At 43.1% G+C, this 27,631-nt stretch overlaps 1 protein-coding gene across 3 annotated transcripts in view; it reads left to right on the plus strand.

The window, feature by feature from the left end:
• The window catches only part of ABCA4 (ATP binding cassette subfamily A member 4), a 1,046,570-nt gene that overhangs the window by 752,933 nt on the left and 266,006 nt on the right, over positions 1-27,631 (plus strand). For all 3 annotated transcript variants that reach the window (XM_069231419.1, XM_069231421.1, XM_069231420.1), the window contains one exon: positions 11,180-11,388. In XM_069231419.1, the coding sequence (XP_069087520.1) occupies positions 11,180-11,388 (209 nt within the window). The remainder of the gene's footprint in view (positions 1-11,179; positions 11,389-27,631) is intronic.

Here is a 27,631-nt window from a genome sequence, read left to right on the forward strand (position 1 = left end):
GTTACAAGTGTTCGGAGTGCGACAACAAAATCGTCAATTGACACCCCAAGAATTTGTGAGCATTGGAAGAACTTATGGTGTTCTAGAACTTGAATTAAATCTTTTATCCAATGTATTGATAATGGATGCATATTCATCAATTACAGTCTCAAACTGTGAAGATACTAACTAGCACCAGGGGTCAAGTTTTCAAAATATTCCTGCTTTTTGCACTTAAGTTATATATTAAAAGTGCATTTTTCTTTTTAGACGTAAAAGTGTCTCCATCAATTCCCTTTAAATAGGCTTTAAATGGTTCCTTCCACTATTGCGAGTTCAGTGGAGGAGTTCCTTGTACTGACCTGCGTGGGTGAGTTGCTGCCACACACTAATATATAGTCTTTAATTATATATCACTTTTCCCGCTTGATAGTGCACAATTAAGGTGTGTCTTTCACCGACTGTTTTTGAAGGCTACAATGTCTAATGCAATTATAAATTAGATGTTTTTTTTCTTCCAATTCTGAAAGCTTGTCACTGTAATTTGTAGTCTCCATCTTGACAATGATTCCAAATCTGGTGTGCCTGTCACCGAAGAACAGTGAAGGTTTCTGATTATTGCAAATCTTTGAAGAGCAATACAAGTCCTACCACTTCAATATGGCCCCCATGTTACACACACAATGCATGTTTTTTAAGGCAATGGACCACACTTTGGAAAGATTCCCAATGTTACAAAATGGCCACTGGACATGCGTGGTAAGCTCCCCTTTCTACTCACATGCAAGACCTCTTTCCCAAAGTCACAAAATGTCCACTAGACATGCACGTAGAGACCTTTTTGCAGGCCGCACACAAGGCTTGTTTCAAAGGTTGGCGGGCTCACTGAAATGACTACATTTGCCGATAGTCAGTAGCGCCTGAAAAATGATTCCAGGCGAGCTATTATTATATCAGGCAAGCACCCTCCTGTTTGGACATCTGAACAGCCCTCAGCAAGCTTGCAATTCTGGCACAGTGACCCAAATTCCTGGTGATGCACATTGCCTGACGAATCCTGCTGAGAAGGAAGGCAGTAGGAAAGGAACGTTTGCGGCCGACAAAAGACCTTCACAAAAATTGTCACCACTGAAAAAAAGCTTGACAGTCAGTGGCAGGAGTCAGTAAGTTTATTCCTTGTCATCACAATGTACCGGCGGCAGCTGCCAACAAACAGAACCCACCCCAGGATCCACACAGGGAACACAGAACTTTACAATCCCAACACTCTATCAGAACCCTACAACCCCTACCATCCATCCCTACAGAATGGTAACACTACCAAGGAGCCATCCGACCCAACCACCATCTTCTTCCTGTCCGGTATTGATCCAGGAGACCGCCTATCTCATGTTGGCCATCCTACTGTCCCAGCGATGTCCATCTGACTGGCCTGCAGGTCTGCTGGGGAATGATCCAGCCCTACCACCAACCTCCAACCACTCCTTTGCCGGGTACAACAATATATATTGTAAGTTCATGGGTCTCCACTTTTGTTTCACTACTAAAAATGGATTTTCTCATTGTTTGTAATTTTTTGTGTGTAATCTGAAAAGATTCTGATTGTGACATTGTCCTACCTCATTTCTCCTGATTTTCGAGCATATGAACGCATGACATGTCTCTCCATGTAATTCAGTAATTTAGGATCCTGGCATTTGGTGGTGATCTGGAGGGGGGAAAGGGTCGTGGCGAGGCACTGACACTCTGTGGACCCTCTCAATGGAGACTGGAAACAGGTCCACAGGTATCAGGGAAACCTTATTGCATTGTTCTGGAAAGTTTTCTGGAGTGGTGCCCTCAACTCATTCAGGGATGCCCACAAAGCAGATATTGTTGCATAAGGATCTCCCTTCTGCACCCCCTGAGTTAAGTATCCAAGAAGGGGGTCAGCTCAGAGTGCGAAATTTAGGTGAGAGTTCAGAGAGGTCAGCTTAAAGGGCTTTGACTGATCGCTTAGCCTCCAATGTCCTCTTGCCAATTTTACACAAGTCTACTTGAAGATGGTGAGAGAGTCAATTTTGTAACCCATCTGCTAAAATCTGTCATCCAGTTGGGTATGAATCTGCCTCCTGCCCATGGGGACTGACTCCCTCCCTCCCCACACCATACACTCTTGCGCTTTCCTTCATACTGATCCATTGTAGTCTGTTGAGAGGTTCTTATGTCTCTATCCTTCCACATATTTGCAGCAACTAAGAGAGTCTCTAGGCAGTCAGTATCTATGTGCTATTTCATACTTGCTTAGCCTCTAAGCGGCATATTTAAGAAAAGTGGCGCTGCACACAGTTCAGCACCACTTTTCTTGCGCCCCTTAGCACCCCCCTAATGCCACCATGTGTCACACCATGGTGGTAGTTAGGGGTCTAGTGTCTGAATTTTTTATGCTAGTCTGGCGCTCTGCATGATTAGCGTAAAATATTCTGAGTCTTATCCTGCAAAGCACCCAGAGGCCCATTGTAAGTAATGGAAGCCTCCTTTTAACGCCTGCTTTGAGCACGCATTAAAAGTGCCGAAAAAATGGCAAGGATATCTCTTAGATTTCTTTGCACCATTTTTTGGCCCCCCTAACGGGGGTACACCACCTTTACATAATTATGCCTGGCGCATTCATAATGCAGCACAAAGGGTTACAAAGTGGCGCAATGCATGCATTATGCCATGTTGTTAATATGGCACTGCTGCATTTTTGTCCTTCTAATGCCACAGCATCAAAAAAATGTCACTAATGTGGCATTAGAATGGTGCTAAGTGCTCTTAAATATGCCCCTAAATGTCTCTCCGGTCTACACACAGCAAAATACCTATCCAATGAAGCAACCCCAATTTGGGACACATGGAGCTAAATCGCTGTGAGTGCCACAAATCCCATCCAGTTAAAAGGCCACTGTGTACTCCACCAACATTTATTTTTGGTTTTGTAATATTAATGTCAAAGGCCACAGCTTTATCCTCCCATGATACTGTGTGTGTATCCCAAGTCTGATCTCTAGAGTCTTCAGTCCTCACATTGGAAGTTGGAAGGGAAGAGGGAACGGAGCCCATCAAAACTCAGGTAGACTGGCACTGCCCTGCATTAGTCTCCAGCAGGGTCAGATAGTCTTCCAGAGCAGGGCACAGCTCATCATGGGGGGACTGCAAGCCAATATGCTCAGTAATGATTCAGTACTCAGCCCAGGGCCATGCTACTATTTCCTCAGAGAGCCGCAGAAGGCTGCAGTGTCCATCTCACACTTACTGCTGCTGCTATTTCCTTCGTAGACCATCTGAAGAGCGGGTGGCCTCCAGCTCATTATCTGCTGGATCTGCCACAGCCACCAGGGTGGCACACCCTGCAGTCTCTCCTCAGACAAGAGGCAGGATCAGAAGGTATGTGTGGCAAGATTCAGCCTCACCTTCCCCGAGCCAGCAAAGCCGTCAGACCAAAAGCCACACTCAATCCCTCGATCGAGGCAGTGTGGCTCACTACAGTGGCTGTTCACGGTACAGCAACCCTGCTTCACTGTCCAGCACCTCCCCTCTCTAGGCCTTGGCACAGGAACTGCAGCATGGAGAATATCTGCTCACCTTATATCTCCTGACACTACAGCACACTTGTAGCAGTGTTTAGGGAAAATTCAGCCTCAGTTTATACTAGGCTTATATAATAATTTGGAGTGGGGGGCAGGAGCATCCAGTCAGCCATATAACCAGTCCACACCCGATGCAGAAATAATTTAAATGTCTGCCAAGAAAAGTAATGAATATGTGGATGCATAATGTCAATACAGGTGGAAAATATTCTCAGACACACATTTTGTTAAAAACATTGTGGTGACAAGAACATTGTGTCAATTAATAATCTTTTTCAAGTGTTTATTATATTGTGTATTTTAAATATAATTGTATATAAGATCAATCAATTTTTTTCCTATATTTGTCTGTTTCAAGTTATTTATATGTTAATTATTGTTGTTTGCCATTTTTGTAGTAGTTTTATTATATTGGTAAGATTTTTTAAATGTTCTTAGGTTTATTGTAACTTTTTAAAAATCATTTGAGGTTGTTGGGTTTGTAGGGGAGTAGAGTGGGAAGATATTCAAATGTAATTATAAATCTTGAAAATATTTTTTTTTATAATTAGTAAAATTTAATTGGTTAATTATACTAATAACTTTACATCATTTAATTGTTAGATTGTTAAATCTGTATTATTAAAACATTTATTTTAATATGATAATTATCTTATTATAAAAATTATTCAATATTTTGTATAATTTCACATATTTTGTCGGTTGGTGCAATTGTAGGGAAGTAGGGTGGGAAATGGTTTTAATTTGTGGTTTCAATTGGTAAGTAATGTTCAACTGATAATTTTTTATAAGTCATTTTTGTTGTAATTGTTTATAGACATTTTTTATTTTGAAAAAATAAAAACATACCTTTTGTGAAACTTTTGATGTTTTTTGTATTCATTTTTAAATTTGTGATTTTCAAAATATATTTTATGATAATTATTTTACATTTTTCAACACTTTCTTTAATGTTGCTTAGGTTGCAGTACAAATATTAAATCTGACCACTCACCTTTTCCCACACAAAGTTCCACACTTTCCGTGTTGTTGCTTCGGCTGGAGTGGGAATAGTAAACCGACCTTTCCAAAGACCATCACTTTACCTATTGTTGCTTAGTTTTGAATGGTAAATCTAATCCCTCCAATATCCAGTGCGATCACCAGTTTCGCTTAGATTTTCCCCATACCCTGCCCAAGTCCAACAATTTCCCTGCTGTTGTTTGGGACGGAGTGGGAATAGTAAATCTGACCATGCCAAAACGTTCTCTTTTGTGGCTTAGGGCCTGATTATGAACTTGGCGGAGGGGATTACTACATCACAAATGTGACACATATCCTGCCCGCCGTATTACAAGTTCCATGATATATTATGGAACTTGTAATATGGCGGACGGGATAGCCGTCACATTTGGGACCGAGTAATCCCCTCTGCAAAGGTTCTAATATGTCTCTTAGTTTGGAGTGGGAATAGTATATTTTATCCATCTGTTGTGCAATGCTGTTTCACAGGTAAAATTTAAATGTTGTGACCATTTTTGTAGTGAATTTGGAATGTAAATTTTTTTATTGATGTTTTTGGTTTAATTATGACTTTTTTGGAAATGTGTCAATTTTTATTAATTGTTTTGGGCTCAGAGAGACACATACCTTATGCAAATTACAACTCCAGTCACAGTATTACAGCTTTCGATTGTTAAAATGCCATTAAAGCCACCCTGGAAGGAATAAAAGCAACCCCTGACACTTGTGTTTCACTCTAGACAGAGCTCTTTCGAGAGGTATAGCTTTGTCCAGATAGAAGGAATCACCCAGAGTTGGAAATTGGTTTTGTAGTTGGCTGAGGAATGCACCCTGTCCAAGCAGGAATCACAATCCTACTCAGAATAAGTCACAAATAAACCCTAAATCAACCTGTGCTCACCCCTTGGTAGCTTAATCCCCAAGCAGTCAAACTTAATTTCAGAGGCAATGTATTATTATTTGTGTATAACTTCAAACAGTAAAGCAGTGAAAACACCACCTGATTAGAAAAATAGAGCTTAATTTAATAACCAAAACAAGGCCAAAATGACAAAAATAAAGCAGGTAGAATTTGAGATATGGATTTTTAAAGAATAAACTGCACTGTAGTGTTTAAAAGCATAAAGCACCAATCAGGGCTGTTTCCGCTAGACCGAGTCAAATCTGAACAGGGGAGACGGATGTAGGCGATGTGTCCGTTCCGAATTGGGCAAAGTCGGAGATGCGTAAAAAATTGAGGCGATGCACCATGCCGTCATTGATGCAATGTCCTTGATCCTCACTGCTCCAGTGTTTCGTCAATGGAGATACTGCGGTTCCAAGCGGCACAAGGGCACCAATGCATTGATTTTTAACTTGAGCAGCACTTTATACCCACTTCCAAGGGCTCAGGACTAGATTGCCAGCTTTCGACAGGGCAAGACTCACTGTTGGCAGAGATCAGTTGCTGTAGCAGGTAAGCTGAAAATCTTTTGTGTCCCTGAGACTTCAGAGAACAGGAAGCAAACCAGCAGGGCCTTGGAGTCACATTGGTTCTGGGTTGGAGAGATGCAGGTCCAGTCCTTCTCACTCCCAGGCAGCAGGCAAGCAGAGCAGGAGTCCATCAGAATATCAGTCCAGCAGAGTGGCAATCCTTTCAGCAGCATAGCTGTTCTTCTTCCTGGAAGGGTCTCCACAGGTCAAGAAGCGTACTGAGTTGGTGGTGCCTGATGTCCAGTGCTTATTCCTAGTTGTGTCTTTGAAGTGGGGAGACTTCAAAGGAATGCTTTGAAGTGCACAGAGTCACTGCCCTCCTGCCCTGGCTCTAGTCTCACTACAGGGGGATATGCAGCCCTTTGTATGGGGATGGGACATAGCCTATTCAGGTGTAAGGGTCATCTCCTTCTCCCATCCTGCCCACATCAGGATGTGGATGACCAATCAGTTACACCTAAGCTCCCTTTGTGTGTGGATGTCCAGAGGGAATATACAGATGTCTCCTACCCCAGACATATATTCAGAGACAGGCAGAAGGCACCAAATGGAGAAAGTAAGAAAATGCCAAGTTTCTGAAAGTGGCATTTTCAGAATTACAATTTAAAATCTGACCTCACCATAAATTGTGACTTTAAATTGTGATTCCAGAGACACCAAACTTGAGGGTTCCATCTCTTCCCAATTGGAAATTACATTTAGAAAATGTAATAAGGTTATCCCACTGTTATCCTATGGGAGAGACAGGCTTTGCAGTAAAGAAAATGAATGTAAGAGTTTTTTACTACTAGGAAATGTAACACTCAAAAGTATATATCCTACTTTTTATTTCCCCTCACCATGCCCTTTGGCTGCCCAGGGCCTACCTTAGGGGTGCTTATATTTATTGTAAAGGAAGATTTGGGCCTGGCAAAAAGGTTAACCTGCCTGGTCAACTTGGCAGTTTAAAACTGCACACTCCGGCTATTCAATGGCAGGTCTAATACAGGTTTGAAGTGCTACTAAAGTGTGTGGTGCAATCCGTGCTGCAGACACACTAGTATCATTTAACTTACAGGCCACAGACACAGGTAGTGCACTTTACTAGGGACTTATAAGTAAATTAAATACGCCAATTGTGGATAAGCAAATGTTACCATGTTTAAAGCTGAAAGCTTATGCACTTTAGCATTGGTTAGCAGGAGAATGTGCCCAGAGTCCTAAAGCCAGCTAAAACGAGGTCAGCAGAACAGAAGGTCTGAAGGCAAAAAGTCAGGAGAAAGCACACCAAGGATGCCAGGTCTAACATCTAGTATGCTGCTTTAATTCATTCCAGGTTGGCCTGAATGGTATATTACCAGTCCAAAGCTGTAATACTGTGTCTGGAGTGCTAAAAGGCTTTAGTAAATTTTCAGATCGGCGTGGATGGCACGTGCTATTCCTAAGCTTAAAGGTACTGCTGAAAAAATGACAAAAGGTTTTGACACAATCTTATCTTTACTTTTCACCTTTGCTCTAGATCTTTGCTTCCATTTTGAGCCTTGATCATTAAATGCACGATATCTAGAAATCATCCTTGATGGGAAACCACTTCTATCCATTAAGACTAGAATTAACTTGACTGTACACATACTGAATATACTTATACCTTTGTATAGTTTATTGTACATGTCCTATTCACAATGTTTGTTTCCCTTTCATTTATTGATCTGTCCTTCATGTAAATAGTTTAGATTTGAACTGTAGATGTGTGTATATTTATAATGATGGGTATTGTATACATAAGATTGAACCTGCATTATTCATATTATTCATGAGCCACTTTACTTAGTCCCTCTGTATTAATATACTTGCTTCACACATTACATGTATGTTTCTTAATGCTCTGTACAGTTCTTTCTGTAAATCACGGATGCTTTTGATGCATGTACCATGTGTACTGTGCTATTCAAAACTACATTAAGAAAGTAATACAAAGTGGTTTTACTCACTGATTCAGCTATGTTTTTTTATTCTGTGGGCCTGATTTATCCTAATACACTTGAATTAAGGCAGGCATGATATCCACTACGTTTGTGATAGAGTATGTGTCAACCAAACCCAAAACTGGCTCACATATTTCTTGTCATTCCTAATAGGGGAACACTGGTTCACCGGGTTTACTTCGGAAATGATAAGGCTTAAATGCCTTCCTCGCACTTGACCACTCGAAGCACCCAAACCTAGCCACCTGTGAAGAGGGTAGTGCTGTGGGGGTTGGCACTCTGACAAACATTTGAATAAAAGGGGCCAAATGATGTATTTTACATTACAATTTTCAACTTAACGTCCATTAACATTTGGTTAAGATGTATATGCAATACAGGCAGTAAGGAAAATCTGACCAATGCAAGGTCACTTGGTTTAACATATTCAAATCTTTTTAGCAGCTTTCTTCACTTCATTTTTCCATCAGCCATGTAGAATCTCGGTCATACCTGACACATGACTGAGACTGTAGTCAGAAGGGTAGAATGAACAAGTCAACTTTAATATGCATCTCATAAAGAGTTGGAAGGTGGAGCTAAACAAATCTTACAGGTTCACACAACTATGATGCTGCTCAGTTGCACAGATTAGAAGGCAGACAGGTTATAGTACTTCGTACATAAAGATCAAATTGCGTTATAACATCAAAACAGTTTAATCAACATAGATGATGGAAAGCATCAATTCACGTCATGAACAAACAAATAATGCACGAGGTGCCATAGGGTTCCAAGAAACCAAAAACAACTATAGGTCTCCTGAACTTGGTATCGCAGCAGCTTTAAATATATAGGCCCTCATTACAAATGTGGGGGTCTCAAGACCGCCACACTCGCGATGGCGGTCAGTCTGCCGCCATAGTGGCGGTCCGACCGCCACATTACGACCTTGGCAGATCCGCCACGGTCTGACCACCAGCAGAATGCCCCCTAGTCGACAGCCTGGCGGTCTCGGCGGTCGGACCACCGCAAAGGCTGGTGGAAAGGGGGTGCCGGGGTGCCCATGGGGGCCCATGCACTTGGCATGAGCAGTGCAGGGGCCCCCATGGACAGCCCCATCATGTTTTTCACTGCCCGACGCACTGCAACATTGCAGCTGGCTTGATTATGATCCGGCATCAATGTTATTGAGGGTTCCCTGCTGGTAAACTCGTCATAGGGCCTGCGGAGGGACGAATGCATAGGCGGTCATCCTGACGCAGGGCCGCCCACCAAAGTCTTATTGAGCCCCATAGTTTAGATATGCAGTCATTTTATCTTAAACATCAAACTGTTAATACAATATAAATGACACCATGAAATCCAAAATTTTAGTTTGGGTACCTAGGCTCAGTTTCCCCTAATCGAAGCTTGCCATTTGCATGAAAAACTGTGTTTTTGTGCTAAAATACAAGAATTGGATTTTAATTAAATATATTTTTGGATCCTAAGCATCTTTTTGTCATTTTCACCAAGCACCCACATATGCTACAATCACACATGGCCAGATTTTACCTTTCATGTCTGTTTATCACTAACATCAATTTCCACTGATGCCCATCCTATGGCAGGGTTTTTCACAGTCAGTAAGCAAGAGATAGTTAGAATTGTATCAAGAAGGGGTACAAAAAGTCTGCAAGTAGTTACTGTTGAGCCAGTGATGGCTACAAGTTTGCCAAAAACCCATCCATATATCAAGAATGGGGCACTGTTAGGCAGCGATACACAGCCTACAGCAAAGAAGGCCTCTTTTTAGAATAACCACAAAAATATCACTAATTGTTATCGTAGCACTGGGATAGCCAGCTCGTATCAAAGAAAACCCACATTGTGTGTCTTGTCACCAAAATTAGTTACAAACATATCATGAATGTATCGCTATTAAGAAGAGATTTTCAGCTTCTCACCAGAAATACCCACAATATGTCATGGATAGGCCATTATAATACAGGGATAACCAGCATATTGGAAAAATGTCGGCAATATGTCACTAAATGGCCATCATTATGTCAGGGATAGTCGGCAAGTCCCCAATATGTCATGGTTGGGTCACTATTTTGCAGTGATATGTTCTTGATGAGCCACCTTTATGTCAGGGGTAGCCATTATTTTGTTACAATACCGACAAATATGTCATAGATGATCCACTGTTTTGCAGGGATAGCCAGCATGCTGCCAAGAATGTCTACAAATACGTCACTAATGGGCCATCATAATGCCAGAGATAGAGACCATGTCACCAAGATTGCCTGCTATATTTCATAAATAGATCCATTTATACATAGATAAGCCCCCTTGCCACTTTACCCCCAGTCAAACACAAACATACAAGTATGAATACCTCTACCCTCAGCCAAATGCATACCTACACGCACACATTCTCTTAAACACCCACAAGCAAAGGCACAAAAGCTTTTTACTCACAGTCCTTGGCCCCCTACACCTCTCCCCATTAATTATCTTCCTCGCCATATGGTGCTGGGCCTCACCTGGGCTTGACAGGAAGAGAGAGTCACACTCTAGCTCTCAACGTCCTGATTCATTCTGTGTCCTAGCACCATCAGCAGGTGTGGTGGAGATTGCACAGGAGTAGTTGGGGGCTGACAGGGCACAAATGCAAGCCAATAAGGCAGGCAGAGGCAGCCGGAGATTGGAGTCAATAAGCAGAGGTGAGGCACAGACACACACCCAGCTCTCTGTTCCTTTTGAATCCCACTTCCTCTCTTCATTGCTCATCCTAAGCCGGGAAAAACGTCCACCTTTGGCAATGTCCACCCACCATCAGTGCTGTCTCTCAGACATGCATTGGGCATGCACACAGTTCAAGGTGCCCACCTTTGCAAGTCAAGTGTGTGCCTGTGAACTGCTCTGTTGCACTTCTACCATCAGACATGGGCCTTAAGAGTGCAGCAGACCGGTCTTTAAATCCCCTTTTACCTCCTTTAGGACTTGTGGGACACCATACAACATGCCCCCATTAGGGGCCTGCTCTGGGAGTACATAACCACTTTGGCACTGGTTAGATTTTGCCTGAGGTCAACCATATGAATTGCTTTTCACCACTATGGCAGTTGTGTTCATACTCGTATTCATGCCCTAATCTCCTCTGTATGTTTTTGCACTCTATAGGCACAGATATTACAAATGCACCACAAGCAACTGCACAAAAGCCTTCTGAAAAGTGTCCTGCTGAAGACCTTCATCAGAGGGCTCCTGGGACTGATGGCAAAGGCTCCCGGCAGGTCAAGGATTCTGACCTTGTCCATCAGCAGTTCAGAGCGTTGTTCATCAAGCGATTCCACCATGCCATGCGCAGCCGTAAGGACTTCTTTGCACAGGTACCACAAATACACCCTTGACCTTACATTTTAGAGTCCAGACTCCTTGCAACAGACTTTGCTATTGGCTACTAGTGGCGCATTAACCTTTTAAGTGCAACTTTGTTGTCACTGAACCTTCTTAGGTAGAACCTTAAAATATGAATATTGCCTTTATGAGTATATAGGCTTCACTGATTAATTTGCAGGAACTAAATATGACTGACATTAGTTTGACCCCCTCAATCTTGTCTAAGAAGAAGATCAAACTTCCACTTGCCAATTTCTCCTTAATGTATATATTACCTTTTTCACATTGACAAATAGATTTCTTTACAGAGACTGTTCTTCTTACTTACCCATTTCATTACTGACTTGAGAAAACTAGTCCATTTTTTATTGGGATGCTTAGCGGTGTTGGCTATCACCTGTTTTGAGCAGAAATTGTCTCTTTGATCCAAACCCTCTTCTTTTTTTCTGTGATGTAACCTCTCCCTGCAAACGATGTTTGATGTTCGGTGTTTTCTCAAATAAGAATCTGGGGCCAGATTTAACAAAGAGTTGTGTTGGCTGTGCATCATGCAAGTTAAAGCAATTGCAACACAGCACTCAAGTCTGAGTTACCAAGCCACGGAAGGTCACTTTGAGCGGCCCTGCAGTGATTGGTAAATCTGGAGTAACGCAGGAAATTGAAAGTCCCCTCCTTACATTACTGTGCCCCAGGGAGGCATGTCCCATGCATCCACCCATGGATTTTGGTGCATTCCCAGATTTACCATTAGTGAAAGACTGGGAATGTGTCAAAATGATACATCTTTCCTTGGGGAGGAGTAACGAGGAGAAATATCTTTATTTCTCCTAGTTTTTTCCTCTTTCTATGCATGCTGCACCATGATGAAGGTGTGCCTCCATTGGCTCTAGGCAGCTCAAAGTGTGCCAGCGCATGGAGAGGGCAGGAATGCACCATATACATTTTAAAATGGTACATTGCTTCCCCTCTCCCGTTCACACAGAGCAGCAAGGTGTCTTGCTGCATTGCGTTGCATTCAATATTGATGTGTGCCCCTTGATCTGTGTCACTGCTCTGTGTTCACCAGGATGACATCATTTGAATTGATATTTGGTTGCCCAGAACTGTGTATTGCACATCAGGCCTACTTGGACAGTATTTCCCAAAAGAGCCCTCTGAGGAACAGTGCAACAGTTAATGCCTCTCACTATCTCGACTCCATGATGTTTTAATCTGGCAGTGTTTCACTTTTGAACAGAATGACAGTGTACCGATGTTAGGGCGTTGGAGACTTGATCTGATGGAAATAATCTCAGCAAGCAGGCAGAGTGGGTCAGGAACCTCAGATTGAAGGTATTGTGGAGGTATAGGCATAGAAAAAGGACACCTGGAGAGACGGACATAGAGCCACTTGCGGGTGAAATCCAAATCTGGCTGTAATGGCCAGGGCAGGCAGGGGTATTAAATTCAGGTCTTTTCTGTAGCTTTACCAGTGAGGTATGGGAGCAGGCCCTGCTTGAGTATCACCATGAAACAGTAATTTTAATTGTTGAAACAACAGGATTCTCATGTTTTCTGCCATGCTTTACACCTCATAGCATCTATATGATTGAATGTAACCATATGAAAGCCCTCTTTTCATACAAACATAATTACTAAAGTTTGGAATAATCTGGTTAATGTGACATCTGATACATTGGAGAACAGGAAGTCTATAAACAGAATGAAAATATATATATATATTTTTTTTAACGATTCCTTACTTTCCTTTGCTTGGCGGGTGATGGGAGAAACTCTGCTCCATGCTAAACGTGGAGGCATACAACTTGGGGGCATATTTACATGCCCCTTGCGTCACCTTAGCGCAATCATAGCGTAACATGTTTGATGCTAAGGTGGCTTTTCTGCTGTGCCATATTTACAGAGTGGCGCAATGATTGCACCAATTTAGCAGCCCCTTGCGCTACATTATGCCTACGTCATTCATAATGTATGCAAGGGGGGCATTCTAGCTCAGGGAGGCCCAAAACAATGGTTCAGTGAAATTTACAACATTTCACTGCACCTTTTTTTTCTGTTATTTTTAAAGCCTGCTCAGAGCAGGCATTAGAATGACGCACCCATTATATTCAGTGGGCCTCCCTGTCCTTTGCTGCACTAGCGTCAACATTTTTGACGCTACACGATTTTGATGCTATTGTGCTAACGACCACCATGGTGCGCCATATTGTTAATACGGCGCACCCATGGTGTTGTTAGGTTGCGGTAGGGGGTGCAAGAAAAGAGGTGCATGATCTAAGTAAGATGCAACACTTTCTTGTAAATATGCCCCCTCCACCCGAGAATAAAAATATAAAAGCATCTAAAGTGTGCGCGGCTGAATTGGATTCCTGCTCCTGTACTGATATGACTAAGTCTTAAGCTTTGTTCGTGATTGCTGACGCTGTTGTAAAGGAAGGGAGTGCACCCATAAGATGTCTTTGTTTGCCTCTTTTGGATGGTTTGTTGATTCTATAGTAAATAAATAGTGTAGTGGTTTTAGCGGTTTTAAACCAGAGCATGCTTTCTGAGCACAGATCTTTAGTTTCCTCCAGTGCCATTGTATGCGTTGTTAGTTTGTCACTCAAAAAAATATCTCCTTTCTGAAGATCATAGATATGGACCGGCAACATTTGCTTCCCCACAGAAAGCTGGCACCACGGAGCACCAATGAATAGGAGAAAATATTACTCCCTGTAACGATGATCATAGAGAAATATGCTGAGCACAGATCACCACAGGCTGGGTACTACAGCTGTCTCCGTTTTTAAGAGTACTGATGTGTGTGCTCAAATACATAATATTGTTATTATTTAACTATTTCTACTCAGGCATGTGTTAGGAATGTTTTTTTTTAAACATTAACAGTGTTATGAATTCTACATATAACAAAATGCTTTACTTCAAAATACACAACTTGAACACGTCTCAGTGACTGGGTGTATAGTATTTTCGGAAAAAAACAGCTAAACTTGTACACTTGTTTTTTCATGTATACGGCCATCCAATGCAATGCCAACATCAGAGAAATTTGAAAGACCACTTAAGCCCTGGCTACAAATTTGATAGATTGTGGTGTGGCGATTCCTACGCCGTTCTCCCTGTTCCATGTAGTGTCGATTATGAGATTTGTCCCCATTATGGGGAACACCCAAATAGATCCAAGAATACCTGGTCCTTCCCCGCTGTTTCCTCCATGGGACAAATCCACTGAGATCTGCCACCTGGTCGGAAGAGGTGGAAGATATTAGAGGGAGGGCTGGAACGGGTCCTAGGATGCGAGTGTGACTGGTAGGGGCAGGCAAGCGCTGAGGCAAGTGGAAGCATTGTTGTGCTGCAGGAGGTTGCGCAGTTAACGCTCTTGGGAGTGATACCACCACTCGAAATGAGGTACTAACTGGCCACCATGTTTCTGAAAAAAGCAGTCAGCCTGATCTTGACCAGTCCACCAAGGAATCAGATTGAACGGCAATTCAGTTAAAAGATTAAGTAGCCAAGGGAAGGAATGTACTGAGAAAAAGATATCCTTTTGTATCAGGCTAAACCAGACATCAGCCATGGCTAAGATATTTGGCGCTGATGGTAAGAGCTCTGTTGGGAGAGAGAATAGAATGCATGATAAGTCACTCTCTAAAAGCACAACTTCACTCTTTGAAGAGATGTTTTCCTTTGTTTGTTTTCCTCAGCTGCTTGTTTACGTTTTTCTGATTTGCAATAATGAGGCTAGTAGTAACGGTTAAAAGCGTATTCTTCATAGGCTACCTATCTCGAATATATTCCTATAAAATTCTTGCCAAAGCACCCTTCGGAACAATATTTGGCAATATTTTCCCAAATTCTTTAGATACAAAGGAATTTGCATTTTTCATCATGCATGTATACATAAAGTAGTGCTACTTTATATACTTCAAAACGCTATTCACTAACCTTTAGTAAGCTATCTCCTCTTCTGTTTCTCCAATCTTTTCTGTTTGGAGATCTCAAAGGCATGTGCAGAGATCTCCACCCACATAGGTATGAAAGTTATTAGTAAATGTGGGAGAGACATAGCATAGTGGTGACAAAATGTGGAATAACTAATAATGCGTTGGTAAATGTGCAAACATGAATTGTTTATTGGGGTGGATGGTAGTGCACCAAAAGTAGTAACCTGTAAGGTACAGGCAGTGGTTACAGTAATTTAAGACTGAGTTCAACCCTGCTAGGTACTGCACAGAGCAGAGAGGCTTAACTCAGAGAAATAGATTAAAATTTATTTCAAAAGATTATGAGGGTCATTCTGACCCTGGCGGCCGGTGGCCGCCAGGGCCACCGACCACGGGAGCACCGCCGACAGGCTGGCGGTGCTCCAATGAGCATTCTGACCGCGGCGGTTCAGCCGCGGTCAGAAGCGGAAAGTCAGCGGTCTCCCGCTGACTTTCCGCTGCTCATTGGAATCCTCCATGGCTGCGGAGCGCGCTCCGCAGCCATGAGGATTCTGACCCCCCCCTACCGCCATCCAGTTCATGGCGGGAAAGCCGCCATGAACAGGATGGCGGTAGGGGGGGTCGCGGGGCCCCCGTAAGAGGGCCCCAAAATGTATTTCACTGTCTGCCTTGCAGACAGTGAAATACGCGACGGGTGCAGTAGCACCCGTCGCACCTTCCCACTCCGCCGGCTCGATTACGAGCCGGCATCCTCGTGGGAAGGTCGTTTTCCCCTGGGCTGGCGGGCGGTTTAACTGGAACCGCCCGCCAGCCCAGGGGAAAACTCGTAATACCCGCCGCGGTCTTTTGACCGCGGCGCGGTAATTTGGAGGGCGGGATCCTGGCGGGCGGCCTCCGCCGCCCGCCAGGGTCATAATGAGGCCCTATGTCAAAACAACAAAATTCCAAAAAGGGGGAACAGAAATATGAGTTTCTAAAAGATTTAGGATCCAAATAAAATTCAATAAGGCGTAAAAGAAATGTGAGTTTCTACAAGTTTTGGGAGCCAAAGAGCCAGAGTTACTAAAAAGTGGCACATGGTGGTGCTGCCCCAAAATTTGCAGCACCACACTGCGTCTCTTTAGAATCGCAGGGATGAGCTGTAGTTACTAAAATATGGCGCACCCCTGTGTCCCCCCTGTGCCGGCGCTAAATATAACTGCCAGTGCCAACACAGGTATCCTTGCACTATAGTGCAAGGGTGTCTGCGTTGAAAGGAATGATTGTGTATGTGCGGGAAGGCCTTCCTTCCTGCACATAAACAATCTACAATGGTGATTTGGCACTTCTCTGTGTACTGCAGAATGCCGCACACATAGAAGTAGCAAATTGTCATTTTTGAATGATTGTTTATGTACGGCAAGAAGACCTTCCTGCATATAAACAATCACTCTTAGCCTTTTGCTCTTTCTATGCAGCACACATGGAAAAAGCAAAAATGAGGAGGAACAAAAGTATTCCTCTTAATTATGCATTGCTAATGCCACGCTTGGGGTGGCATTAGTTTTTGGATCTGCCACAGATTTGCAACTTCTTGTAACTCTGGGGCAGCGTCAAAAGCAATTGGTGTTGTGGTGAAACACCCAGAGCAACACCCATGACACGCCCCTCTGACGCATAAAACTGCGTTGAGGGGCCCGTATTTACAAGGTGGCTTTGAGCCACAAAAAGTGGCCTACCACGCCTTCTAAATGTGGTGCTGTGCAGTGCACAGTGCCACCGGAGTGTCACAAAAAGTGATACTCCGGTGGCGCAAGGGCCTTGTAAATCTGGCCAAAGTGCAAAGAAAAAGTGATGCTCCAATAGAAGGTACTGTTCGCACGTGACCAATGCTTAGGCACGATTTCAGGTGGGCCATGATGGAGGTTGGATGCACCAAGCACATTCGTCCCAGACAAAGATTTTACTTTCTTGGCCTGATTTAGATTTCTGCAGACAGGTTATTCCGTCACAATAATGACGGATATCCCGTCTGCCAAAATATAAATCCAGTAGGAAATAATGGGATTTATATTTCACAAGACATTGTGATGGAGTAACTTGTCCGCCAAAATATAAATCAGGCCCTTATTGTTTCAAATGGAAGTCAGAATCCTTCAACAGGGCAAGGTTATTTTATATAGCACAAACTCGACTGGAAGTTATTGGAGCACTTTACATGAGCACCATTTACATTACACAAGGACACATTCATTTCTTGGTAGGTTCAGGGAGATTAAGGGCCAGATGTAGCAAAGGTTTAGCGACTGGCAAACGGCAAAAATCGCCATTTGCGAGTCGCTAAAGCCACTTTGCAATGTAGAAATGCATTTTGCGAGTCGGAACCGACTCACAAAATGCATTTCCGACTCGCAAATAGGAAGGGGTGTTCCCTTCCTATTTGCGACTCGCAATGCGATGTAATTCCATTTGCGCCCGCGAATGCGGTCTCAAATGGACTCGCAGTTACCATCCACTTGAAGTGGATGGTAACCCAGTCGCAAACGGGAAGGGGTCCCCATGGGACCCCTTCCCCTTTGTGTCTGGCATTAAAAAATATTTTTCAGAGCAGGCAGTGGTCCCATGGACCACTACCTGCCCTGACAAATACCGAAACTAAAGGTTTCGTTTTTTTTTTCAAAGTGCAGCTCGTTTTCCTTTAAGAAAATTGGGTTGCACTTTGAAAAAAAAAACTGCTTTATTTAAAAGCAGTCACGGACATGGTGGTCTGCTGTTCCCCGCAGGCCACCATCCCCGTGAGTGCCCTGAATCGCTATGGGGTCGCAAATTGCGACCCACCTCATTAATATTAATGAGGTGGGTCTTTGCGACCCCATAGCGACTCGCAGAAGGTGTCTGAGACACCTTTCTGCATTCCAAATTGCGAGTTGCAATTTGCGAGCCGCTGGGACTCGCAAATTGCATGTCGCAATTTGGAACAATGCTACATCTGGCCCTAAGTGATTTGCCCAGAACCACAGGATGTTGAGTAACGCCGAGATTCAAGCCTGGTTCCCCAGCTCCAAACTCAGCAGCTCTGGCCATTACTCCACATTTAAGGTTGCTGAGGGTATCTGAAGAAGTTCTCTTGAAATCAGATAAATGTTGAATGAGGTCAACAGAGGAAAAAGGTCTGAGTTGGAACTATTCACATTTCATGTCCAAGGCATCTTCGCAACCAGATAGTTTTTACATCTTTGCCTATTTCTGATGATATGTTCAATGAGGTTGATTTGCTGCTAAGGGGAAGCTCCAAGGAGGAAAAAACTCCTTTTTCATTCCAGCGAAGTTGCACCTGGGGTGCATCCCAGTCCTCTAGCAGCCAGAAGTATGAACTTTTTTAAGTTCCACAGCTTTTCAGACATTTTAGAAGAATTCTGTTTAGACATAGCTAAGGCTACTAGGGCCTCAGGGACAGCACTTAAGGGGCAGGACTCACTCCAGTATATAGCACCAGCAGGGTCCAGTTCAGGCCCAGTTGCAACTGGCCAATTGGCCACTTCAGGAAAAAGGCCTCTTACAGCTTGTTTCCCTGTAGCCACATAGGTGGTCAGCCAACTGAACCTTGGAGTCTGCTAATTTGTGCTGTGCTTAATTGGGAGTAATTCTAGTCATTCATGTTTCCTCACAGGTCTCAAACAGCATGTGTGTTCCTTCTTCTGTTCTTCTGGAGGTCCAGAAAGTGTTCTGAGGAAGGTTCCTTGGAATGCCACATTTATGGTTGATCCTGTATGGAAACAGGCTTTTTGAAAGGTTACCTGACCCCTCTTTTTGCCCCCTTTTTGACTGTTAGGTACTAGTATATTGACCCTAAAATGCCCTGCGCCCTGCTAAATAGGACTCAGTAGATGTGATCTGACAATTAAAATGTTGCATGTTTAATTGGCTTGTCCCCAAGTGTTATAGCCTAATTTACTTATAAGTCTGTGGCATATGGTGCCAGGAGTACCCAGGGCCTGTAACTTATAGTGTCGCCTGGGGCAGCACTTATTGTGCCACTGAGTGGGGCAAGGTAAAACATCGCTCCCAGTCTGCCACTGCAGTCTGGAAGGGAAGTTTAAAACTTGCTAACACATCTTTGCCATTTAAAGTAGCGGCAAAGCCCAGACCTCTCTTTTTAATATTTGTAAGTCACCCCTAAGATAGGCATAAAGACTCCTAAGGTAGGGTGCTGTATGTTAAAAGGTGGATCATGCACCTTTACATGCTCCTGCAGTAACACCTCTAAATTGTCGGTTTTTCTGTGGGAAGGGTTGTAGCCCCATTGGCAAGTACAGAGTTACAGGCTGGCACCCCAGCCCTGCTAATATCTGACTGTAGCTACTAATGGTGTTACTGGTTGGTATCAAAAGAATCTGCATTAAATCTAGTTGAATGAGCAAATTTAATATAATGTCAATGGTGGGCAAAGTGCAACTTTACAAGTTGCCACTTTAGTTGCCCAAAGTTTCCAATGCCCGTTTAATGATGTACAAGGGGTTTGTCGGGAGACAGCATTCTGGTCCCTTGGAGAGAAGTGCCAATGACTAACAGGAAAGGACACAATAGGGACCTGCATGGGAGATAGGTCTTACCTCCCTCCTGCAGGACGCCACACAGGTGTTAGCCCAAAAGACGAGCTTCAAAGGAGGAAATAACTTTTAAGGACATATAGGTAACACTTAGGAGAGGGACCTTCTCGTGTTTAGGCAGACAGGCTGGCACTGCAGGCAAGAGAGGAGAAACCAGTTGTCAAACCGTTTTACAGGGACAAGTAGCCCCTTGGTAGCCACACCTCTGGGTTGGGCTAGGGAGCTCTGAATGCCAAGAGAGGACTTCTGCATGTTGGGAGTGGGCAGAATGGTGCATCTTGGGATAGTCAGATGCCACACTTTGCAGGAAGTGGTCATCATGAGAGAAGGAACCTGGAAGCCCACTGGCTACGAACCACATCCTTCCCTGAGGCCATTTTCTAAAGATAAAGAGGGCACCCCTGGCTCCCATACCTCAGATCTCGACCAACCTAGAAGAAGGTCTGAGGATGGACTGCCTTGATGCACTGAGGAACCAGTAAAAACAGGCTGCACCATCGAAGACTCCAAAGGCTGCACCAGGTGGTTAGCAAAGAGAGGGACTGTATCTACTGTGTCCTGCTGAAGGAGAAGCTGTCTCCAGAGCCCAGTCAAGCCAAGAGACTCTAAGGGCCAGTCAACTAGCCTCCTGTTCACAGCACAGGGACACAATAGCTGAAGACACTTGCTGGGGCAAGTGGGTAGCCTGAAGTCTTCAAGCTTCTACCGCCACAGCCGTGCAGCACCAACAACCAAGACCCAGTGCACTGGCTTGCACCCAAGGTTGTTCAACCCAAGAGTGCTGTCAGAGAGTTTCTGAGACCCTCAGGGAACGAGTTTTCAACCAAGGAAGGGTTGGCTTGTAACCGCGACACTGGGTGACTCGTAGTCCAGTGGCAGCTGGATTTTGGCCAGACCAGAGAGGATCTCTTTGGAAATCGGCTCTCCAACCCGGACACCCTCACCATCTTTTTGAACCAAGGAATTCCTGCAGAAAGACCCAAGTCAACCACGTTGTATCTATAGTATCCATGGAGCATCATTCATCCCTTGTATCACAACCACTTCTTAGGGACCCATTGAAACACAGTGCCTGGAACAGCTTGAGGACCTCTTCTTCTTGGAAGGTAACTGTTTTTGAGGACCTGGTTCCCCTGACTAGCTCTCTGTTGGATTTGGTCCCCCAAGTGCTTCTAACCAACTGTATTGACACTTCCCCAAGTTTTCTTTGAAAAGGCTTCCAAGGCCCTCCTTAAGAGGTTGGCGGTCATCAGCAGACCCGGCGGTAAAGACCGCTGCATTACAAGTTGTGGGGTTTGGCAGAAGCCAAACTGCCACAACGCCGCCTTGCCCGCCGGTGCAGTCGCACCAACCCGGTCGGCGGTGAACTCCTCCAGCCTGGCGGCAGGCCTCTTCCTCTTACGTGCGATCACTTACCTTCTCAGTTGAGGAAGTCATCCAGGAGGGGATGGGTCCTGCCGGTTTGCACCGCCAGCAAGACTCCACCAAGCCGTATTACGGCTCATAATACAGCGGGTGGAGTCTTGCTGCCGTGGCCGTGCTCGTGATGCACCCGCCTCTTCAACTCTGTCGGCCAGGCCGACGGAGTCGGACTTCCGCCCATCCTCACACTACTCCTAATATGGTGAACTACTGGCTACAGCGGCTTTGGCGGTCTTTGAAAAAGACCACCAAAGTCGTAATGAGGGCCTAGGTGTCGAATTCATAGAATTTGCCAAGGCTTGTTTCTGGTTGAGTAAAAGTGCATTGATTTATTATTGCTTGTAAAATCAATATACACAGAACCCTCTGGTAGATATTTTCTGTTCTAGTGTCTAATTACTTATACAAATACTGGAGTTTTTATAAATTGGTGTTGAATTTCTTCATCAATTGTTTTGGTGCTGTTTAAATGCTTTTCACTTGTTCCTCTGGGTGACCCTTGCTGCTCAGTGCCACTGCGACCCAGGGTTGAGCTGAGGAATTGACAGACAAAACCTAAGGGCCCTAAAGGGGTTCGTAAGTATATTACACGACAAGGTTGCACAACCACATTATATAATACAACCCATTTCCTCACCCATTAGCTAGTGAGCGGGGTAACTTCCGGCACCTCCCTAACCAATAGGATAAACATTTCCAGATGCAAGCCTACCCACTTTTCGGAAATTCCTGTTTACTGCAATCACACAGTGCATCAAACTCCTAAACTCCAAGATGGGAAAACCCTTTCTCCCTTGTACAGACCCTGTGTGCCCTTCCAGAAGTGTGCCCAGTTAAATGAGCGGTCCCCCTCTCTGTGGTTACTCAAAACTGGTTTGGCTAGTAGCTCGAATTTCATTGGGTTTGGAGTCAGTCTGTCTGGGAGAACATAGGCTTCCTCTCTGCAGATCTCCCCTTACATTTATATATGAAAGGGCATACTCTTTCACAGGTAAATTAAATTACTGGGTTCCACCCTAACTTGTCTATCTGCAACAGAATGAAAAACATCTATCCACACCCAGACCAATGTCTGTGCTGTGGGAGCAGCTTTCACACATCGTTAAGGTCAAGCACTGGCTGCGCAGCTGCTGAAGAGCTGATACGCATAAGCCCCCAAGAGCTTAAGGCAGGAAAAAGATGACTTTTTAAAAGTTATATTTCCTAAATAGTTATTAAATCTCAAACTTCACAATTAAATTGGGCTTTTAATAAATATTAATGATAGTGGTTGAACAATTTTCAACTGTTTCCAAACCCAGGATTCCAGAATTAATATTTTAATTTGTACTCTAGTTCAGTGTTTCCCAACCTGTGGTCCGGGGACCCCTGGGGGTCCACGAAGCCACATCAGGAGGTCCAGACTGCTTATAAAATTAAATATCATTAACAGTTTAATAAAGTGTGTATAAATAAAGTGGGTAAATGTACGACTGAAAATGTTAAAACGTACTGTAAAGGTCAAGGAATTTGAAATTGGAGGGTAAAAGTTAAATTAGTGTCCTCAAATTGATTTGTGGGAGCAGTGCAGGTGCATCAAACAGAATACAGTATGGACTATTTGTGGCTTCAATTGAATTTAGAAAAGCTATAACCTTCCTATTAATTTTTTTTAATTTCTGTATATTTGTTTGCAAATTAAAATGTGTTATCATTTGTGTATGTGTTTGATGAATGCTTGTTTCTGTGTTTTTTTTACTATTGTTTTGCATTTCAAATCATCAACAATGTTTAGGCCAGGGTCCCTTGCTTTCAGTAATGACTCAGTGGGGGTCCCTGGATTCCAATCATGATTCAGTGGGGGCCCCTGGGTTCCAGTTACGATAAAATGGGGGTCCACAGAAGTCAAAAGGTTGGGGACCTAGGACAGCCGGAGTCTTCCACAGTGAAAATAGCTTTTGGGGACTTGTCACTACAGGTACATGATACCATTACATTTCTGCATGTCCAACCTTTAAATACCATGCACCCTACCTTGTGGGCTACAAGGCCTACATGGGTGTAACAAATTAACATTTAAAAACAGTCAGATACAGTGGTAGGCCTGAAGACATGTTTACCTTTGTCACACCAGTAGTTGGCACAATAAGTGATTAACCAATTTATACATGTTTTATGAGTCAGAAACCATACATCGGGCACTGAATAGCAGCACCCCATGTGTGGAAGGTCTAAAAAACAGCAATCAAATTCAGCAAAAACTGGGACTGACCACCCATTTTCTGGCAGTGATGTTTAGGGAAATTTAAAGATATGTTTAAAGAGGGACATATCAATGCAAAACACAAATGAGTAAGACACTTTAAATTCATAAAATACACGCCTACAACTCTCTACAGTAATACTACTGAAACAACCGGCATAACGTACTCCAGCCAAGCCATGGATTAATTTAACTACCACAAATGGCCACCCACTGGTAATTGAAAACACTCCCATGCAAATATATATTTATATTTTTCCACCAAACCAATTTTTTATTATTACTTAAAATGTCTAATTCTTTACCATGAAAATTATATTTCAATTTAATTCAAATTGCAACTCAAATTAAAATTAGCTTAAAAAGATGTCATCAGAAAATTATATTTTAATTAATTCAAATCGTAATTCAAACTAAAATTAGCCTTAAAAGTTGTTATCATAAAACATAACGTGCAACCAAGATTGTAATGTAGTCAATACACATGATACTGCAAATTGGAGAAAATAAAATTTTCATTATTATAAATTGATTTAAAAGCTAACTTAAATATGAAATGATTAAATGTTTTGAGATGATATGTTGTGTCTTGTTAATGTGATAGTCCTAGGGGAAGAGGAATTAGGGAAGGGTGTTTATTTATTAATTTTCCACTTGCTTTCTATACTAATTTATTCACTCCAGGGGCAGAGATTTACACAAACAGCTGGATTTTCACTTAACAGTAACTTTACTGTTGTAAATGTGGTCAGAGGAGTCTCTGCCCCCTCATTTGAGGGAGTGGAGGCTTGTAAACCAACTGTCCCCTTTTGTGGCACTCAGCAATTTCAATCTACTTGTCGATGATCAAAGAAAACAGATTGGTGCAACAATTCTTGTCCTTTCTTGAAGGTTTTAATTTGAACTATTTTTAAGGATCCCACTCACAATACTGGCCACACTCTGGATCTAATTTTTTCAAACCCTTCTGCAATTTTGGTGAATGCTGCTATGACGCTTTCCTTGTCCATTCATTTCCTGGTACCGTTCTGTGTTCTTTTCCCCGCACCACGTCGGGTGCTTGTATCAGTTAGGAAAACATCTAGACCCTGGCATAAAATTGCTGAGTCTTCACTTGTGAAGTCACTTCATTCTTCCCCTTATAACTGCACTGGAGGATTAGACCTTGACCTGGCCAGCTTCAAATATTGGCTAGTCTCTGCTTTGGACTATATTGCTCCTATTGAAACCTATTCTTCAAGTAGATCTAAAACTGATGCACCATGGTTTCAGATGCTCTTAAGATTGAAAAATCTTGCTATAAAAGACTTGAGCAGAAATGAAGGTCGGCTTATGATAGAGGCACAAGTAATTTACTTGGCCGCACTGAAATGTTATAACACTGCCATCCGTAAAGCTCAGATACCTTTTCTGAGACAGCTGATAAACCCCACAAGCTTATGAAAATTGTCAATGGTTTTCTCTCCCCCACTGCTTGTGAAAATGTCCTTTCCCCCTCATTGGAACTATGCTAAGACCTCTCTGATTTCTTTTATAAGAAAAGTCAAAATTTCTATGAGCAATTTACTTTGCAGGTCCCACCTACTTTAGGGACCTCAGTTCTATCTCTGTCAGGCCCTCTTCTTACTAGGTCTGACCCTATTTCCCTGGAAGACTCAGCATCAGAACTAACATTGTGCAAATCTGGGTCCCCTCTGGATCCCTGCCCTCTTGCTGTTCTAAATCTAGAGGCTGCAGTGGTCAGCCCTGTCCTTAACAGGCTGATGAATACGTCTTCTGAATTGAGTCTAGTTACTACAAGTTGGAAACAAACGTTATTGGTCAAGTATTAAAAAAGAAAAAAACTATTGGCTGGTCCAAAGGTGGTTATCAACTTTAGACCTATTTCTCTTCTCCCCACAGTTGCTAAACTTTTTGAAAAAAAGATCAATTAGCAGTTGTCACATTTTCTAGAGTCTAACTCTCTCCTGCACGACTCCCAATCTGAATTTCATGTGGGTTATAGCACTGAATCTAGCCTTCTCGTGGTTTCGGAATTCATTAAGGAAAATCTTGATCAGAGCACTCTTGTGATGTTCATGTGGTTGGATTTGTCTTTTGCCTTTGATATGGTCTCCCATGCCATTTTACTAAATCACCTCAAGAAAATTGAAATCACAGACCAGGCTGTGCTCTGGCTCAAATCTTTTCTGACTGATCGCTCTCAAGCTGTGTTCCTTCCACCTTTAACTTCTACACCCGAGCCATTGGATTGCAGAGTGCCCCAGGGATTGGCGCTTAGCTCCACCCTTTTTAATATTTATCGTGAGCCACTGGCAAAACTTGTTGAGACCTGGGGGCTGAGCGTGATTTCCTATGCGTGTGACACCCAGCTTCTCCTGACCTTCCATGAAAATGCAACTCTGAGTTCCTTCAAGGTTTGCTTAGGGGCAGTGGTGCAATGGAGCATGATTTCATATGTGTATGACACCCAGCTTCTCCTGACCTTCCATGAAAATGCACCTGCAACTCTAAGTTCCTTCAAGGTTTACTTAAGGGCAGTGGTGCAATGGATGGAGAGAAGCTGCCTCTTTTTGCACTCTGGCAAAATGGAGATTCTTTTCTTTGGTACTAAGGCCCTCCTGAATGCCAGTTATGGTGGCCACCTGAACTGGGTACTTCCCCCCCTTCGGCATTGATGGGCAAAAATTTAGGAGTAATATTAGATTCAAACCTCTCTTTTGAGCCTCAAATTAAGGGCCTGATTTAGATTTCAGCAGAGGGGTTGCGCCTTCACACCAGTGACGGATCTCACGTCTGCTGAAATCTAAATCCCATTGTTTCCTATGGGATTTAGATTTCAGCAGATGGGATATCTGTCACCGTTGTGATGGAGTAACCCCTCTGCCAAAATCTAAATCAGGCCCTAAGTCTTTATCCGCATCTTGTCTTGCTGCCTTCAGGTCTCTTAGAAGGATGCTTCACCTTAATTCCGAGAACTCTCACAAAAAGATGGTTTATGCCTTGGTGACAGTCAAACTGGATTATGCCAACAGCTTATACTGGCATTTGATGGCTTTTCTGCCGCATCAGCTCCAAATAATCCAGAATTCTTCTGTACGCCTTATTTTGAAGATCCCCTCTCGGTCACCAGTGTCTCATCACCTTAGACAGCTTCACTGGCTCCCTATCATCAAGAGGATCCAATTCAAGGCACTCACTTTTGCTTTTAAGGCCTTCATACATAATGGTCCGTTTTATCTGTGGAGAAGATTCTAGCCTGATTTCCAATCGAGATCTCTGGGATCTAACAATCTCAAACTGCTCCAAGTTCCTTGCATCCACAAAGCTAGAAGAGGCTGGAGATCCTTTACTTACCTGACTTCCAAACTGTGGAATGCTTTGCCACTCAGCCTGCGTAGCAGTCCATCAGAATATGTCTTCAGACACAACCTCAAAAACCTACTATTTGACACTGGTCTAAAGGGGACTTAAACTGGCAGCTTTCTTTCATCTTTTGTAGCAAACCGCTATTGTCAGGGTGCCTATTCAGAGGCAGCTGTGCACTCTATAAGTGTCTTCAAATGAATTGAATTGAGGAATTTGTCAATAGATCCCTAAAGCAACTTTAACTCGCGCCCCTGCCATGTATAGTGTTGTCATCAATTATGTCATATCAGAGATTACAGTCATGTTATCAATGATGTCATAGAATATCTCACGAGTTATGTAATATAGGGGTAATTAGTGCTGCATGCAAGGGTGTGAGTTATAGTTACTTTAGGGCTCGAATAACAGTTATTTGTTATAACCATAACTGGTGAATTTCAGTGGTTTTGTTAGTTTGAAATTGTATGTTTTAAATTTTTAACTGACATTTTCACCTAACTATAACATCCCTTTATTCTTTGTTTTTTTTGGTGAATTTCTAATATTTTTGTTAATGCAAAGTAAGATATTAAAACCATACCTAACTATAATTTCACTTTAACCTTTGTTTTCTTCAGTGAGTTTCTAGTTTAAAAAAAAATGTAAAGTAAACTCTTATTAGCATGTG

This window comes from Pleurodeles waltl, chromosome 4_2, assembly GCF_031143425.1.
Source record: "Pleurodeles waltl isolate 20211129_DDA chromosome 4_2, aPleWal1.hap1.20221129, whole genome shotgun sequence".
Classification (NCBI taxonomy): domain Eukaryota; kingdom Metazoa; phylum Chordata; class Amphibia; order Caudata; family Salamandridae; genus Pleurodeles; species Pleurodeles waltl.